This window comes from Dromaius novaehollandiae, chromosome 8 (genome assembly GCF_036370855.1).
Source record: "Dromaius novaehollandiae isolate bDroNov1 chromosome 8, bDroNov1.hap1, whole genome shotgun sequence".
NCBI lineage: Eukaryota > Metazoa > Chordata > Aves > Casuariiformes > Dromaiidae > Dromaius > Dromaius novaehollandiae.
Window position 1 is genome coordinate 17,773,369 of NC_088105.1, and position 18,479 is coordinate 17,791,847.

Genomic DNA, 18,479 nt, shown 5'->3' on the forward strand with positions numbered 1-18,479 from the left:
CTATTAAGAATTTTAAAATAAAACTGAATGGCTTTATAAAAATATAAAAACACTCAGACATTACTTTTAATGTAAAGAGGAAGGAATCCAGTGTATTGTCTTTGCTCTGTTAGTAGCCGGTATGTTTTCAATAGTTTACATAAATTTGAATCTTTGTGGAAGATAGCTTGAGAGAAGAAAGTAAGAGAATTTCTTACATATGAAACTTGTATGGTCGTATGTTTGTGTTTAACCGTGTGAGACTAATTTTTCCTGTTCATACGCTATGCTTATTATTTTTGAAGATTGATCCTGTTCTAATGAAATGGGTCGAAATTCTGTCCTTGAAAAATGACCAGGGTGTTAGTTTAATTTGATTTGCTTTTAAATATGAGTGTCTACACGTTAAGCTGATGCTTTTGACGTGGTTTTGCAAGCTATTCTGGTCTGAATCAAATAGTACATAAAAAGCAGCTTTTTGGGGGAGTGCAAGTAGTGCTGTTTGTACTAGAGTTTTCAGGATTGTCCATAGTTTTTAGCAGAGCTTTTTGCAGAATTGGTCCTTTTGCAAACATGGTGTAGAATACAGGCCTTGCTCTGCCGAGTGTAAAATCTAAAATATATTGTTCCTCTGTTAAAGTTCTTCCATTTGGAGATTAGCTTTATCCAGATACTTGTACCTTCCTCCTCTGAATGGGGTAGTATCTGTGCATGGTTTTATTAGATGTGGTATTGGCATCTTGTTATGCATAGCACAAAGAGAGACACTACTGAGCTGGTTAGAGCAGTGCTGATTGTAAGGTTATTCATAAGCATAAGAGCAAAATCCCATTTGCTTTTTGAGTTCAGTTTCATTTTCAGCAAGCAAGTTAGAAGACTGACCTCTCTGACACTAAGTACTTGAACAGTTTCTTTAAATATTTTTTCATAAGCCTTCAGTCGCTCCTGGAGAGAATGGTGCTTGCATGCTTACCTGTATTCATGCCTCGCTGCAATTTGCGGCTGCCCTATGTTTTAGTCTCAAAGTTACTTATAATACATAAAAATGAAACTTATCTAATAAATATCTCCAACCTTATTGATAATAGCTGAACTGGTAATTTGATGTGCCTGAGAGCAGCTGGGGTCATTCCTTCGGGTATTGTAGATTATGGCATTCTTACCCTCTGGATTTTTTTTTTTCCTGTTTTGATTTTTACAAATCATTATACCTCTTTAGCAAGAAAAGCACCAGAGATTTATGGAATCCTAAACATTCAAGTATAAATAATTTATTTTAAAATATATTAATCCATACTGAATCTGGTTTTTTTTGTCTTGCAGAGTCTGGCTTTCCTACTGTTAAATTATGTTCCTAGCTTTTCAGTATTCCCATTTTTGACAGTGTTAAGCTAGTTGATTTTTTTGAGGTCTTTTTGAGGATGTTATTGAATTAAAACAAAGCAGTAATAACCTCCTCCTCTCCTCCTCTCCCCCCCCCCCCAACAAAATCTTGGAAATGGGGAAAATGTCGGAAGAGTTGAATGGATTGTTTAATAATGTTTAAGTAAACCTGCAACCAGTCACTGGTGCAACAAAATGATGAATGGGTGGTCTTTAAGTTACATTGCAGCTTTTAAAAGGGATCAGTAGGGAGGATAAAAAGAAGGAGATATGTACAGCAATGGACCAGTGCTATATAGATAAATTAAATCTGTGGAGATAACTTGGCCACTAGTGTGTATTTTAGCCGTGTAAATAGTGGTCTTCTATTTTATTGGTTAAACTAATGTTGTGTAGTGACAGCTGTAGGCATTGGGAAACTCATTTAAGAAACACTAGCCAAAACCCAGTAAATATTCTCTAATTGCTTTTGAAATTGCTCTTGTTGTCCATTACATTGCTGCATGATTGTGGCTTAACCGTCCCAAGTTTGCTGCTCACGTTTTCTAATGTGTTGGTTCTCAAACTGTGTGACATGCTCTTCCTTGAAAATCTGTGTAAAAAATGCTTGAGAATAAAAAAGTGAGTTGTTCGGGTCCATCAAATGATCTTTGTTACTTGGAGAGGAATAAAAAGCAGAGGATTTTTGTTTTGATGTGTAGTAACTGTTTCCTAGATGTTGTGACACCTAAGATACCATTTACAGGGTGTATTTTACAGGTCAAGTTTGCATAACATCAGAATTTAGATTACATTTGAAGGTGTGTGGCAAAGACCCTGTTTCTGGTTCACCTCAGTGAAAAACATTAAAGTACGGATCAGGCCAGTTTTTCACAGATTTGGATTTCCTGCTAAGAATGCTGCATTACGTTCTAGACTTCCTCGGTTTAAAACAGATTTTCAAATTTCTTTAGGTCAAACATAAGGCCGGACTATGCAGATACAAGCTTTCATGAGTTCAAAATGCATACCTTTAGCCGTGTGACATCTTGCAAAGTCTGTCAAATGCTTCTGAGGTAAGATTTAAACTTTTTGTATTTTTATCAAGTGGAGTACTTTGAGTCAAGTGAGAATGTGGAAATACACAACTGGCTCGTTACTTATTCAAGATAGACAAGCCATAAAACTGATCATATGTGATATTTCTGGTTGTTATAACTAGATTATTATAAAAATCTCTAAATATTAGCTGAAGTGCTGTTAAAAGCTCATATTCTCAAGGTGCAACCCCATTTTTCAGGAGGCTGCTTTAGTGGTGTTTTCTTCTCTTTTGAGAATTACTTAATTTAATAGATGGAAGTCATATGTTAGAGTAACAACAGCCTTTCATACAGCTTTGACCAGCGTGGTTGGTCTGCAGGTCCCTTTGTTGTAGGCCACCAGTCACGAGAACAGATAGAATATTTTTTGAGAAAGGCAAATGATGAGGATGCTCATAAATGTTTGATATTAAGAGACTGCTTTCTGAGACAGAAAATAACTGCAAGGCATTAACAGACAGGCATTGCTGAACCAGAGATATGCAGACAAATTGCAGATAGATGTTACAAAGCTATATCAGAGATGCTATCAGACCGCCCTGAGAAATTCCATATTTTCCTCCTCTTCCCTACAACATAGATGCGCACACGCATCCCTAGTTCCTGTTTCATTACATGAGCTATCTTTAATGAGCTACCTGTTTTCTTGTAAATAAGGAATATCTGATGGTATAGAGGTTTGTATAGGACCTGAATTTCATAGCGTAAGCTGGAGATGCCAGAGCTCTGTGAACTGTTGCCAGTTGAGGTGCTGATGTTTTGTACTGTAGAGAAACGTAACTGCAGCGTTTTAAAAGGGAAGCAAGGGTAGCCTTTTGGATAAGCAGAGGCAGGGGATACAATGACACGAGGTACGTTTCTTCCTCTGTCATGTGTTTCTTCTTTAGCAACCTTTTCCTTGGACGGTTTTATCGTCCTGGCTTTTCGGGGATTTTTCAATGACGTTTTGCTCAATGTAACAAGGTCTAAGTGACTGTGAAGAACGGCGCGGACGTGTCTAACTTGGAGAGGGCAGGGCTGTTAATTCCAGCACCCGAAGCCGTGCCGTTGAGTCGCCGTGGCCGTGCTGCAGCACTGCCTGCCGTTGCTGAGAGACGGCGGTGCTGCTGTCAGGACGCAGCCCGCGCGCTGCCGCAGTGCTCTGCGTAGGCATGCCCGTCTGCTCCGAGGTGTCTCCGGTGTCCCCACAGCTGCCTGGTGGCACACAGAAATGTCTCTGGATTTCTAAGTTGTGTTAACAGCAGACTTAGGCTTGTTAAGTGCCTAAATAATTTTTGAAAATGGATTGTCACTTTAAGCTTATGATTATGTACGTACTCGAAAAAATATGAACCTCAGTGCCTAATCTTTGTGACGTGGGGATAAAATCCCAGTCTTAGAAGCATCTGTAGGGCAGGATAATTCTGTGTCCCATTAAAGAAAAAAAACAAAGGAACAGATTGCGTTAAAATATTTTATATTTTCTACATTTTTATCTTCAAGTTTGTATATTCTGATACTGAAAAGCTAGGCTTCTATGTTTAATAAAAAAAAATTAAGCACTAACAGTCTAGTAATTGCTGTAGTAAATAGCAGCTGCTGTACCTTGCATTCAAGGTAAACTTGCCGAGTCCTCGCTTCCACATACGAAACTTGGTTTTCCTTTGAAGGAGAAGGTGTCGCATTAGACTAGGACACGTAATCACTTGAGACAGGTCAGGATAATCTTGCAGACAGCCAAGTCTACTGTGAAGAGTAAGCAGATGCATCTAATGGATGGCACTCATACAATTACTCAGAGGCTAGGTACAAGTACGAAAGCCTGTTAGCCATTCAGTGGGTTTTACTTAAGAGAAAAGCTGTGGACAAATCTGAAAATAAATTTCCTGAGACTCAAATTTGGATTCCAATTCGTTAAGGGGAATCAGATAACATTCACAGTAAGGAAAGCAACTCCTTACTTGAAAGCTCTGAATATTAACTAAAGCGTACCCAGATTTCTTTTAAATGAACAAATTTGAAGTCAATATTATTCACAAAATGGCTTATTAAACCCTTAATGTTTAAATATCTATTCATACTTACGTCTCTCTCAAGATGGGTCTTACTCTTCTGGTTGTCTGGGCAAATTTCCATGGAGAGGAATTGGAGCGTAGATCTACAGTGGGATAGATACATCATGGTACAATTTCAAGTGTACTATGCCAAAGTTGCTTTGAGCTAAATTAAAATGAAGATCTTCTAGGTTACTGGTGAAGTAACTATCTGGTTGTGATTTTTAAATGGCTAGTAGTAACGAACAGCAGATGAGCTGCTTGTCAGTTGTTGTCACTGTTTCTCAAGCCTGTAAGGACTATCATTATGCAGAAGAGCAAATGACTTCAAATACCTTCTGCGATGTCTGTTATTTCCTTTATGCATGGAATTTATCACCTCTAATGTATCACTACCTAATTTTATTTTACAGGGGAACGTTTTATCAAGGCTATTTATGCTCTAAGTGTGGAGCTGGAGCACACAAAGAATGTTTAGGAAGATTAGACAATTGTGGCAGAGCTAATTCAGGTGGTAAGTCATTTTTATTGTTAGAATACCATTGTTAATTAGGACATAAAACTTGCTAGATATAATTAAGGTTTAATTTACCTCTAATTTGTGTTTATTGTAACATACATACTTGTGAAACTACCATTTATAAGCACAATTAGAATTGCATTTAGAATTCATAGGGATTTTTATTCTTACTAAATTGAAATGTTAGGAAGGAAGAGAGAGTGAGCTACTATAGGGCAGACCGGATTTCTTCATCAGTATCTTGTAGAGCAAGGAATTGCTCTGATTTTAATCGTAAACTGCTTGTAAGTAACACCTAGTGTACGGTATATCATCTGTCATCCTCGCTGTTCTCCTTTTAAGTCTATGTCAATTTTTGTATTTTCCTGTCAGCTCCTAAAGCTGTTTGCATTGCCTCAGCTTCCTCTTTGATCTCTTTGGTTTCCATGGTTTCGGTCCACTGGCAATATTCACAAAAAGGTGATTGATGGCTCACTACTGGCCATATCTAAGGAGTTTTTTTTCCCTCTTCTCTTAATCGGTGGCTGTATCTGGGGTCTTTCCCTGACCATGTCCCTCCATGCTCCCCCAGCTCTCCTCCTGCTTCGGGCATGCTCCAACCTCAGCTACCCTTCAGTCACTCTGTTTAGTATTGCATTTCTAATTATCTGTCTGACGACGTATGGGTGTTCCACTGCTAATCCTAGATGCTAATTTTCATCACTTGCCCTCTTTTCTTTCCCTTCCCTATGCCTCTGCCACTGCCGGCACCGAGCTGGTTACCCTCCAGCCAGCTCATCCCGTTACCCCAGTGTCACTTTTGACTCTTCCCTCTATCCAGGCTCTCAGTGATTCTTTCTTCTTTCTAGAGATGGCTGAGGGAAACAAAACCAAAGGCGACCCACCCCCAATCTCTCACCCCGTTAACACATTCGGGTTCCTTTTGCAAAACATGTTTGGAGAGGGGCTAAAAAAAAAAAAAAAGGGGGGGGGGGGCTCTTGGGAACACACAGTGATTTTTTTGGAAAATGTGATTGTATTTTGTTGTATGTTGATTTATTGTCCTGCTCACTTCTCTAAAAGCTGTACATTCCTCCCCAGGATTACTTCATAATAGTTTGTGTGTGAAGTTTTTCGTGTCTCACATATTTCACATAGGCTACCGCAGCCTCTTGCGTTGGGTTATTTTCTTTTTGACATTACTACCCACAATCTTTGTGAAATGCTTTTGCAGAGATAATCTCTCTCCTACTGCTTGAATTATGTCATGACCTTGTTCGCTGCCCTTCGCTGAGCTTCACTGCTTCAAGATTGCGGTTCTAGCTTTTTTGTTCCTTTCAGAGCAGCATGGGCTTGCTTCCGTCTTTGTTCCGGTCCCCATTACTTCCCCACTTCCACTTGGCTTTTGCCTCAGTGTGCTACTTGCCTGCTTCCTCCTTTGACAAAATCATTTGTAATCACAATAGCAAGTGCTGACTTCTACTGCAGTTAGTGAACTTTATTTTCTTAGTTGCTTTCCTATACTGGAGATCTTACGTGCTATCCTCTAACTTTGGGCTTCTAAAAAAAAATTTAAATCTTATTTAAATATGTAAAAAAAATCATTTTACATCTTCAAAAGTGCTGAATGTTCTTTTAAATTTTATTTAAAATTTTTGCCCCAATTTTTTTTTAATGATACTCTATGATTCTTTCCTTGGTGAACTTAGAAGCAATTGGATTATTTTAGATACTGCTTTGCTATGTGTTTAGCTTACATCCAGGTATTCCCTTTTCTGTCCTCTCTGCAAAGGTTCCCAGATTTCTGTAGCTCCAGTACAAGCTAAGAGAGCTATATATCTTCCCCCTGCTCATAAGGCAGAATGCCAGGCGCTGCTTGGCGGTGGCTCCCTTACTGGCTGTTCTGAGAATAGAAGGTAGCCTCAAAAAGGCATCAGGGAACAAACTCGCAATTCTGTTATTACTCGCACGACTACTCACGATTCTTGCCATGTTCCCCATTGCTCTGTGTATGAGCAAGTATGGAAAGGACAAACTGTTTTGCCCATTTTGCTGAGAGTGGATGTGTCTTCTCCACCTAAGGAGTGACTTTTGCCAGTGGTAGCAAGATCTGGAGATTCTTCTCTACTGTTTTCTGTTTCTGCTCTTTATTTGCCCTCTTACTTACGGACCGGATAAGCTGCGCTGCCCATTCACAATATGCACAGGAGGAAGGAAGGATAAAACGAGGAGCCTCACCAGTTCCTCCTTCCCTTTATGGTGAAGAACAGGTTAGGACAATTCAGCATACATTTAAGATACTGATTCTTTCAAATTGAGTATGAATTATTTTGTGGAGCTATACTTTTCACTTTCCCAGAGCTGTGCTGAAAAATTTGGTGTCTCATACTTTTTTCTGCCAGGGCTTCTAAGATTATTGAAGACACACATGAAGATATCGTGTAAAATTCAATGTTTGAATTGCATTTATGGAAAAAGTATGCTTTACATGCACAAAATTTTAACATAGTTTTAATTTTGGAGTTTTTTCTTTTTAAATCTTTAGAGAAATTAGTGTCTGAAAAATCTTTCATCTTTCTAGTGGCGTCATTTGCTGCTCCTGTGGGAAATTAGCTAAGGTGGCCTGGGAGAGTGTTGTTAGATAAGGAATTGTGTAGTATAGCCTGAATGCTTCAATAGTAGCAAAATGCCTGGAACATTTATTGTATTGCTATGTATTTCTTTTGTTTCTTGGGGACTATTACAGCTTTTTTCACAGAGTATAATGGATACAAAACACAATCATCCTTTTAGGAAGCTGGACATTATTATTCCCCAGCCATGTGGTATAAGTTATGCTCCCAGACATGGAATATACGTATCCCGGGATATATCTGTGGTCTGTCAAATGTAGTGTTCTGTCATTCTGCCAATGGCTGATTCCAGACACCTCACAGGAAAGTGTAAATCCTCCCTGTGGTAGGCAATGCCCAGAAATGATGCTACTATCTAATCCTGTTAGGTTTTTAGGGTTGTGGTGCTTGTTGTTTTTGCTTTCTGTTTTTCTGTTGCTCTGTGAGTTTTTGCATCTTGTTAGTGTTTTTGTTGGTTAAATTATCTAATTGGTTGTGCTTCAGAATTTTTGGCATAGCTTTTTTTATAGGTTTCATATCTGTTATGTTTGAAGTAGTTGCCTTTTTAACATCAACATGTGACTTTATTCTTTTTATGAGAAGCCTAAATGGAAGTGCTTGACTGACTGCTGCTATATGGTATATTATTTTGAAACTTCTGTTTAGTGACCTCCTATTAGTATCCTCTCTGAACTGAATAGTTGTAAATTTTTTATCATCTCGTAAGTAGAACTGTTTCCATGCCTCAAATAATTTTCATTGGCATTCTGTAGACCTCCTCTATGTCTCGAGGTCTATTTGAAAAGAGGTGAACAGAATTCAAAACACTGCCAAATGAGACTATACCATTAGGTTTCTCAAAGATATTTACACAGTATTTTCTTCAGTATTTTTGCTTTTCCTTTTTTCAGTACAGTTTAATGTTTTGTTTTCTTTTTAGGCCACAGAGCAGATGTTTTCGCTAAGCTTTCTGAAATGATGCCTAGAACCTCCCTGAGTGGATTAAGTCCTTTTGTATTTCATCCCAAGTCTCAGTTTGTGGAAGACTCGAAAGGCAGACATCCCAAAACAACCGAAACCTTTAGAATGACAAATTTAAGTGTCAGATTTCGATGATACACTTACGAGGGAAACATTGACAAAATCTGAACATAAATTGCGATGTTGTCACACTATGCCTTATCCACAAGCTTGTGCCAGCTCTTCAGATGCTTTGTTTCAAAGGCAGCCGGTTCAAGAGACTATACAAGTTGCAATGATAAAAGCTGCTGTGTTAATCAGTTGAATTACTAAATAGAACAAACTGTGCACATTTATCTCTTTTTTTTATTGTTATTGTTCCTGTCCGTGTTGCCCTAAACCTGCAGTGCTAGTTGAAGCCCTCTGCGCTCATTTGTCATTACCAGTTTAATATTTTTTTCCCCTGAAATGCTGCCTTGCTTCATGCTCAAGCAGTCCTCTGCATTTTCATGCATTTTACTCTTATGCCCTATCACTTCATTTCTCCGTGACTTGAAATTCCCCATGCCCCCTCTCTTCCGCTCCTGTTCGGACAGGCTCTTTGGGTGGGATTGCGCAGCTTTAAACACAGCGTAGGCTTTAGCAAACGTGTGCACGTATCTCTGTTTTAGGGCCGTTTATAAGGACATACGTGCTGGTTTTTCTCCTAGTGGCTGATGTAGACATCTCCTGTTATCTTGCAAGCTCTTCTGGCTTATCAGCTGCACTCCTATGCCTTATTTTGAGGCAGAGTTTGCTTTTACTTCCCTGGTGATGCTTTTGTGTTAGTTGGAAGGGTTTCTGTTTGGGTACGGTTAGGAGTGAGACCTCTCATAAGTGAGCAAGAGCGAGCGGCACCTTTAGCGTACAGAAGTATAGTGTTTAGGAATATAAAAAACCATCTCTCATCAGGGCGTACACCGATTAGAAACATACTAGTGATAGTAATTTGATTAGTAATTTTTAGGTAACTTGTGCCTGTTGCCCTTCTTCTTCACGTAATTCCATCTGAAAAAGCACCACTTTTACTTATGTGGAAAAGTAGTATCTTTCTTCAATTGTATGATGAACTTAAAAACCATGTGAATGGGTTAAATTTAAGGTAGCTCTTGCATTGTAATGTATACCCAGTAAAGTGTCCATGCTGTTCATGTAGTAATTGCTTGCTACGTACAGCACATTAGAGATTATTCATAATAAGCACGTGGTTTTTTGACATCTAAAAGGAAACCACCAGCTTTCACTGTTTACCTTTTTGCTGGCTTGATCAATAGTTGCAGAATTGCTGGCCCCGATCCAAACCGACCCTGTCGACAGCACTGACCAGCAAAGGCTCAAGGCGCAGAACGTGCCTTGGAGCACGGCCAGGTTTTGTTTAACTTGGGCAAGGGTTGAGCTAACCGCTCTTACTGGAGCAGAACAGCAGTCTCTTGGGGGGCTGGTGTTTTGTGCAAAGTCCTACTCTGTGCTTCTAGGTCGCTGTTTGCTTTTTTCCTGGTTATGGGGGACTCCCTGCTCCTTTCCAGTCGTTGCAACTCCTTTAAGGTGGCTTACTTCACAGTTTCTGCGTTTTCAATATTTTGAGTTTTCTTTTATAAAAGGAAAGCGAGTTGTTTCCTACATACTGTCTGTATTCTACTTCCCATTTAGTCAGCATGTAAATCTAGCTGCTCTGTTGAATCTCGGAGGAGCAGGCTATTCCCATCTTCTGGTCTGTGCTCCCTCGCTTATTGAGGCCAGCTGCTGCTCCTCTTGCTTTCGTGTTAAACCATAATTATGAAAATGTGACCTGATTGTATCATGGCTTCAGTGAATAAACAAAACCTAAAAGTGTGCTAAACTATGGCAGTAAAAGTAGTTTGTTGTCAGAACTGAGAGCTCCCTCGCTCCATAATTTCATTGGCATATTGGTGATGAGCAGATACTTGAATTAAAATTGTCATGTGTAAAATATCTGCTGGAAGATATCCTCAGACATTCATTTTTTCCCTAAAAATAGAAATAAGTAGGAATTAGTTTTTTTGCTCTCATACTAGGGTAACGTTTGGAAGAAGAACTCTCATGAGGAAGCAACTCACATAATTTGATAGGAAAAAAAATTATGAAATACAAGAATACTGAAATTTTAATGAAAAAGTGGGAGAAGCGTAAGCCTTGTATTTTGAACAAACCTTTCTGTGGAATTACAGATGTTTTGTATTTTGTTTTCCTTAAATGCTAACGGGGGATCACAAATAGTTCAGTTTGTCTGTGTCAGCCAAGTTTTGAGCCTTCTATGGGCTTCGTGCAGAGGTGGCTTCAAGGGGTAGCAGTCAGTGGAGCTGCTCTTGCTTATTCTGAGGTTATTCATTAGTCTTTAATAAAAAATGCCCTGCAGGGTTCAGTGTTGGTGGTTTTTTTTTTTTTTTTTTTTTTTTTTTTTTTAACTGAACCTAAGGATCACCTTTTTGTGAATTATGAGAAATATTTATCACCTTACACCTTTTTGTGAATTATGAGGAATATTTATCACCTTACCTTATTACCTATTAATCTATGTAGTGTTTTCTTGAATCCAGTATGAGCCCAAATACTGGGAGTTCAAATCAATGAAATTCTTAATCATTTAGTATGACAAGTATTGAGATACTGAAATCACCATATAAAACTTAATTATGAAGTCATGTTTGTGACATTTGCTAGAGGAAAAAATTAATATTCAACAGCAACCATTAAAGACTGAGTTCATTCTTTCCCATAGGAGGATAGAAAGACATTTCCATTTCAGTCTTCCTAACAGCAATATGCAAAGCTAAAGGTAGTCCATTAAAAAAAGAAAAGGAAAAAAAAAGAATGAAAAACCTTAAGCCTGGATGTGAAGTGTTGCAAACCACCTCACCCCTCGTACTTATCCAGGTGACCTTTCCTCAAGTTTAAGTCATTCATAATGCTGAGGTGAAAGATTCAAAAAAGACGAATTTGTGCACAAGTTGAAAACTTGGCAAAAGTTGCAAAAGCTGTATCAAACCGTGAAGGTAAATACCAAAATTATACTGAATTTCAGCAGCACTAACAACGGTTGCACTTATGCAACTAATTCCTTTAGGCTCCTTAGAAAACCTCAGTAGCCTACCTGCACCTCTTCCTTTGGGGTTGGCTGGTTTTTGTTTTATTTTTTATCTTCCCCCGCATTTGCTTAGTGTACAAATGCAAATTAATACTTCTGGACAGGTTGCAACCCTGGAAGTGTTTTCTGAGGATGACGAGAAGGTGCACTTTGGCATACTGCACGGGAGAGAAAACTTGCAGCCCTGCCAGGGGAAAATAGTCCACACCTCCCCTGGCTGGCTGCAGCTGCTCAGCTGCTGTGCTCAGTCTCAGCATGCCCTCTTATCTTCACATAAAATACTAGTAAGGCAAAGATTTTTTTTTCCCACACTTTGCTGTTTCATGTAATTTTTTTTAGCAGAACAAAGTCTATTTGCATTTGAAGCTCTTTACTTGGTTTATTCTGAATATGGCTGTTTACTTTGCAAGATACTGCAGTAAAGTTTTCAAACATGGCAATAGCCTGGGCATTGCAGTACGCCCTTTGATTTACCAGCACATGCTGGCCCGGAGACACGCGGAGGTAAATACAGCTGCGTATATTTTGATAAAGCACTGAAACAAAATCTAGAGTGTGCTAAAGTATTTGTGTTATCAGATTAGACATTCAAAGAAAAGAAAGCAAAAAACCCCACTTTTTTGTGTGGACGTGTGTGTGTGCAAAAATACTGTCTTAATGCAGTCCTGGTCACCCACAGGATTTTTTTTGTTTACCTCATTTTTAAATAGTACAAAAAATTCATAGCAAAAAGGTAAATAAAATCTGTCAGGCTTCAGATCCCATTGCATACTAATGCAATGATAAATTGAAGTGAAGTACTTGAAATGCAGGAAGTTTTGAAGGTAAAGGTACACGTTTTCTCTCGATACACCTCAGAATGCCCTGAAAAGGCAGGGACGAAACAGGTGCAAGCAGGCGCTGCAGTGAAGAACCTTAACTTTCAAGTTCCCAGCAAGTCAGCATTTATAAAGTGCTTTTGAAATGTTGTAAAAGTTTGCAGAGCTCTGGCTGATCTGCTTGCCACGCAGCTGCTGGGAAGGTTGGTATAACTCAGGGGAAGGAGCCATTTATTGCCTCGGTTGAGCATTAGCTGCGCGGAGCCAATGGGCGAGGGGAGCCGCGCTGCGGGGCGCCGACGGGCCCAGCCCCGCGCTGGCAGGGCGTATCGCAGTGCTCGGGTAGCTGGAGGAGGCAGCGGGGTTTTCTGTAAGGCAACGCTGCGCAGCCTGAGATTAGGGTGTAAAAAGCATAAATTTACAGTCGTCAATAATGCCAATTTTTACTTATGTTTCAGAACACGGGAACCTGAAACACGAGGTAAGGTTTCGTTTCCCTTTTCGTGTGGTATTTGCTTTGCTGGTTCCTTATTTACTTTGTGCGCATGCCATTGGAGCCGATATGTTTTTCTTCTGCATTTAATAACATATTTCTTCAGCATGGTGAAAGATAGAAGTTATCTAAGAAAGAGTGTACTTATGAACTATAAATGTATGACGTTCAAGGTGCAAGTCTAATTTCAGTTGATAGGACTTAGTGCTTAGAGCACTGGTAGAAGTGGAGATGCTTTTTTTTAAAGTTACAGAAGGAAAAAATGAAATGTTACTTCAACTTATGTCTAGTTCTTCAGTGCTCCTAGGCCAAATTTAGCAGTAGGGTTAAAGCTATTCTTTCATTAACGTTAGGAAATTGTGCTGCAGTAATGTCCCAGTGTACAAGTTTATGCAATTCCACAGACTTCTGAAGGACGAAAAGCGTGCAGTGGGATTTATGCCTTTTTATTTAAACAGAATTTTGTCACAACATTATTCAGTGGTTATGGAGTTTATTTAATCGTGGCAGAATGATAAAATGGACAGAGCACAGAAATCAGTGACGTACTTACGGCGTACCATGACTTAAAGCCAAGAACATTGCAAGTTACACTGGATTATTTTCTTGCATGTTGCTAGTGCCTTTCCACTGCCATACAGGAGGACGTAACTTTTTTTTTGGTCTATCAATTTTGATGGAAGAAAGGCAGCACTTTAAACATAGGATGTGCTAGTTTCCCGCATCTTTTTAGATGAGAAGTTTATGGTAATTTGACTGTTTAAACTATGCTATGGTTATGAACGACATATGAACATACATGTTACTTCTCCACATTGTGAAATATTTGTGTTTTTGTTGCTATCACTAAAATTGGTAATGAAATAGAAAGAAAATGATTGCTGACACAACTGGCACGGCAGGGGATTGACGCTTACAGCTGTTGTTGCAGAAAGCCAGGCAGGTGACTTTAGTGGTATTCACTGTTTCGGCTTCGGTAGGGCTTTCGAGGGCTCGCTGGGGGCCGAGCTGGCACCTTCTGGGCGTTGTTGGCACGGGCAAGCCGCGGCGGGCCGGTGTGGTTCCCGGCGGGCCAGACAGCAGCTTTCCCCAGCGCCGGCATCTGTGGCGCGGAGCCCGGGCCGAGCGGGAGAGCGTGCCCGAGACCCCTCTGCCGCGGGCTCGCATGCCGTACTGACCGCTGTGCGCTGTCCCATGTTTTCTTATCTCTGCCTAAAAATATCTGCTAAGCAAGAATATTTCTTATATACGAAAATGAGAGCAGGGTCCGTTTGCTTAGCAGTCTCCCGGTAGTGCAGCTGACATGCAGTAGCGGGGAGGCCATAAACAGACTGCTTACGGTATGTCGTGCACCAGGTTGCCAGACTGCGTAAAGCTAACTAGGAGCAGCATGTGTGGCTAGGCGAGGAAAATATTTATCCTAATTATATCCAATCCCTCCTGTTCCGAGGCTTCTCACCCCCTGGTTTGACTATTAAATCTCTTTATAAGAAAAAATAGTTGTATGGCTATTGACTTGAGATAAAATGGTAGGACTAATATCATTTTTAACAAAAAAACCCCACTGTTATGGCCATCCAAAAGTGCTTACTTTAATTCTTTTTGTGCAGAGGGAAACTTGGACATAAATGAGCAAGTCATGTAGGAAAAGGTGGATTTATTTTTAGTACTAGTAATGTAATAAAATCTATTTTTTTTTTAAGGGCATTGAGCATGTTTTTATACAACTCAAGAATCTTTTTCTTAGAATCATTTCCCATCGAATCCTATAATATATGTGATTTTTATGACCACACAGACGCTATACATTTTTTTCACTTAAATCAAAATTTCCTGTAACTTTGTACTTGCTTTCTCCCACTTCTGGCCCATTTCCCCCTCTCATGCAAATATGCAGTTACTCACCGTTCTGCGTCAATCCTTATGAACAATACAGCCTCCATTTGTAAAGAAAAAAAGATACAATTGAGCCTTTTCTTTTTATTCCATAATTTTACCTTCATTTCTTATAGCAGTTTAAAATCTTTCCACTGCAGCTGAAACAAAACTTATGTCCTTTCTTTAGTTAGTATTGTGGGGTATAGAAAGAACATGCCCGAAGATTCAAGAGTTTGCAAGCTGGTTTCTTTTTGTTTCTTTTTTTCTTTCTTTCATTTTTTTTCCTCGTTCCACAGCGCATGCTACAGGGCTTAGTAATTTGGTTGTGCCTCAGGTTACTGCTTTCTGGCTTGCCCTTGTGTGTGTCCTGCACCAGCCTATGTCAACAGCGGGTAAATGGGAGCAACCTAATTGTTGCCTTTGTTGTGCAATGAGCTTTTCTCTGCTCGCTTTGATTAATCCAAAACAAGGCCAAAAAAAGGCATGAACCTTCATGCAAGCTACCGGTTAAAACAGGCTTGCAAAAGCAGATGACTAGCTTACAGATATGCTGAATTTCACATGGAAGTTTTCAGGGATCCATTCCATTGCCTAGGAATATGAAATATGTGAAAACCAACATTTACAAACAGTATTTCTCAGTCCTGTCAGAGTTTCTGATTTTACTCAGCTCTGGTTCATCCAAATTTTGAAAAGAAAGAGGGAGGGGTGTCACTAAATATATTTAAGAATTTGCTGAGGAAATGTGGAAGTTAAGAATTGCCTAGGAAAGTCTAACCAGCGTAAGTGCGAAGTGGTAGCATGGAGAGTTCCTACCCCGTTAAAGCAACGCTGCGCCTATACGCTGCTTTTGTGGTTCTGGATGTTAACTGAGGCTGATGATGCCAAACTGCCTATCTTTCACTATCAAAGAGGATATGTCTATTAACATCATACTCCTAAATGATAAAAGTCTTTTGGTGTCAAAAGATGCTGGATGTATGAAGAAGCCTTCTACAGACTAAGAATGACCAAATCTTTTGAGTCTAGTGTCAAAAAAGTTGATATATGAATAAACTTCTTGCAGTATTAAGAATAATTTTCAAAGTATGATCTTTCTGCTAGATAAAGATAATTGTGGGGGGAAATAGCTTAAGAAAACTAGCTTTGTCTAGTAGGTTGTGGGAATGAAAGGAGTGCAGTATGCCTAAATGAAAACAAGTTTATTCACATCCTTGATTTGTGTTTTTGCTGTGCAGAAACGAACGAATGGAATTAGAAGAAACTCTAGACACGTGGACCCAGGTTTGTATCTTGACTTTTTAACAGTTATATGTTGGATAAAAAGGGAGAGAGAGCTGTAACTCACTTCATCAAGTTGTGTTATGATCACCGTTGCAGAGTATGCAGCGCTGAGACCTTTATTGCCGAAGCCTTGAAGGTCTAAAGCAATTACTTTGTGATTTCAAAGATAAGGTCCGGGGACTGAACTCTCATTTTTTCCTTGTTTTTTTTAAAGCAGTGTTTCAGTTGTATCTGGACAATGAGGTGCCTCTGGGCTTTTGGTTAAGAGGTCCCCGCCCTACTGTACTCTGCAGTTTTTAAAAGCAGTAACTAAGTGAAGAAAAGCAGACAGTTGCTAACGAAGCTTAGGTTCTCATCCTGCGCATTGTGGGTATTCTCAAACTTCTTGGCTGCAGTGGGGGTTGGAGGTGCTCAGTGCTTAGCCAGATTGGATGTGAGCTGCCCTTCTACAAGGGAATTGCAGTTTTATGTAGAATTTCAATGTAATTTTATTTTTCATGTTTATAGTAGATATTTTTGTTGAATCATGGCAGCAGCCCTTAAGAAAATTAAATGCTTGCTTATAGACAGTGTACTCAAGTGGGTGAACATTTCCCCTGGAGACCCATTATGTGCCTGAATAAAATACTCAATGGTTTTTGGTATAACTGTGTGATATTTTTGCTGTCATTTTTTTTACAGTAATTACATTTTTGTCCTTTATATGCTTCTTGCATAGTTTAATTACTGGAGATTTGTTATGCAGATATTATTTGGAATAAAACTAAGCTGTGGATTATTAAGTATTCCTAGACGTGGAGACCTGAGAATAGTTGGAGTCAAACATTAAACAGGATAGCAACTTCACAGCGCGTTACAGCCTGGCAGAGCTGAAAGCTTTTTGGAAAGTGAGAGTGTTGGTTGTGCCACTAGCGTTACAGCTGCCCTGGCTCTGAAACTTGCAGTGTTGCAACTAGCAGAAGCAGACCGCACCTTTCTTACTCACCTGCCTCCGACATGTTTTGGAACACGTATCGTCGCTTTGTTCCCTCTAGCAAGAAAGTTGCTTCACGGTGCTCCTGAACTGTGTCTCTGTGTCGTGCTGTGCTCCCTTCCCCGCCTCTGGACGGGGGAGAAGCTGAAGCCTCGTTTAAGAGGGACCCCCTCCCCCCACCCAACCCTATTATCCTAAAAATAGTATAGTCAAAGGTGGAAACATCAAGAGTATTAATGACATTCGTAAGAGGACACTCTAAGTGAGACTGTTTCAGTACTTCCATTCTGTGGTATATGCTGCTCTGAGCTATAATGTATACTGGTAGGATAGTCCTTACAGGTCCACATTTTTAAACATTGCTGTCTAATATTAATTGCTTAAGTAATTTAGCTTTGAGAACTTTTCAAATATGCTGACAATTTTAGTTGCCACTGAAGTCTGATAGTCTTCAATGAAAGCTAATTAAAAAAGTATCCTTGTGTATAAAGATCATTTAAGTGCATCTAAATACCATTGAAGTCACTGGAGTCATGAACTTAAATAGACGTTGAAGAACTTTATGAAATAACTCTATAAATTATAGCTTTGCTTCTCCCCTTTTACTTACTTAGAATGGTATTCTACGTTGTTGGAGTAATTTTATAGAATAAAGTTCTTCGCCCTTGTGTTTTTGAAAGTCAACAGAAATTCAGACCACCTGAAAATCATACCAGTTTGTGCATATTTAAGTTTTGGTCCCTTTATTAGGGGATCTTGTTGCAGAAGACTGTCTTACAGAATTGCTTCTGGCCTCGCCTTTTTGTAATAAGAAAAAAAAAAAACCCAAAAAACAACCCCCGAGATACACTTACTAATCATGTTCTATGTATGTAATTGGGCAGTTCTCAAAGTTTTCAAATGAAATGAGCTTTCTCTCCTTGCCTTTCATCAGCATGTGCATTCTGACTTCTGCAGTAACTTGGTGGAGATAACATTTAGAGACATGAATGTCTGTGGGTAAATGCATGGCGTCTCCTTTGCATATTCTAAATAATACTGCTCATCACTTTGCGTATTGCCTTGAGAGAGAAGATGCTATCCAGAGAGCAACACTTGTAAGAGATGGCTCCGTTATTTCAGGCATACATTACCACATTGATCCTAAGATCTTTTCAAGAACACTGGCATATAAATCTCTAGAAATCCTAGCACCATGGTAATATTTTTGCTGAAAGTGGTAGTTAAGGTCAGAGATACCAATTAGGTTTTAATATGCAAGATTTAGAAAAATGCTTGCTGCCCAGATGAGTTCATATCTAAGAGGTCTAACGTGTGATGGCTCCCCATATTGCATGTTATGA

The 18,479-nt window shown here is 39.4% G+C and overlaps 1 protein-coding gene and 1 long non-coding RNA gene across 3 annotated transcripts in view; one reads left to right on the top strand and one right to left on the bottom strand.

Annotated features, from left to right (window-relative positions):
• Positions 1 to 18,479, top strand: part of VAV3 (vav guanine nucleotide exchange factor 3) — a 172,880-nt gene that overhangs the window by 98,749 nt on the left and 55,652 nt on the right. The window contains exons 16-19 of one of the 2 annotated variants that reach the window (XM_064515807.1): positions 2,316 to 2,417; positions 4,888 to 4,988; positions 12,967 to 12,989; positions 16,118 to 16,163. In XM_064515807.1, coding sequence (XP_064371877.1) covers positions 2,316 to 2,417; positions 4,888 to 4,988; positions 12,967 to 12,989; positions 16,118 to 16,163 — 272 coding nt within the window. The remainder of the gene's footprint in view (positions 1 to 2,315; positions 2,418 to 4,887; positions 4,989 to 12,966; positions 12,990 to 16,117; positions 16,164 to 18,479) is intronic. The other variant, XM_064515808.1, reaches the window with a different exon arrangement.
• Positions 3,842 to 15,636, bottom strand: LOC135329023 (uncharacterized). The gene is made up of 3 exons (XR_010390164.1): positions 14,907 to 15,636; positions 4,506 to 4,578; positions 3,842 to 4,166 (listed from the first exon to the last, which is right to left on the bottom strand). It is a non-coding gene; the product is annotated as an uncharacterized LOC135329023 (long non-coding RNA).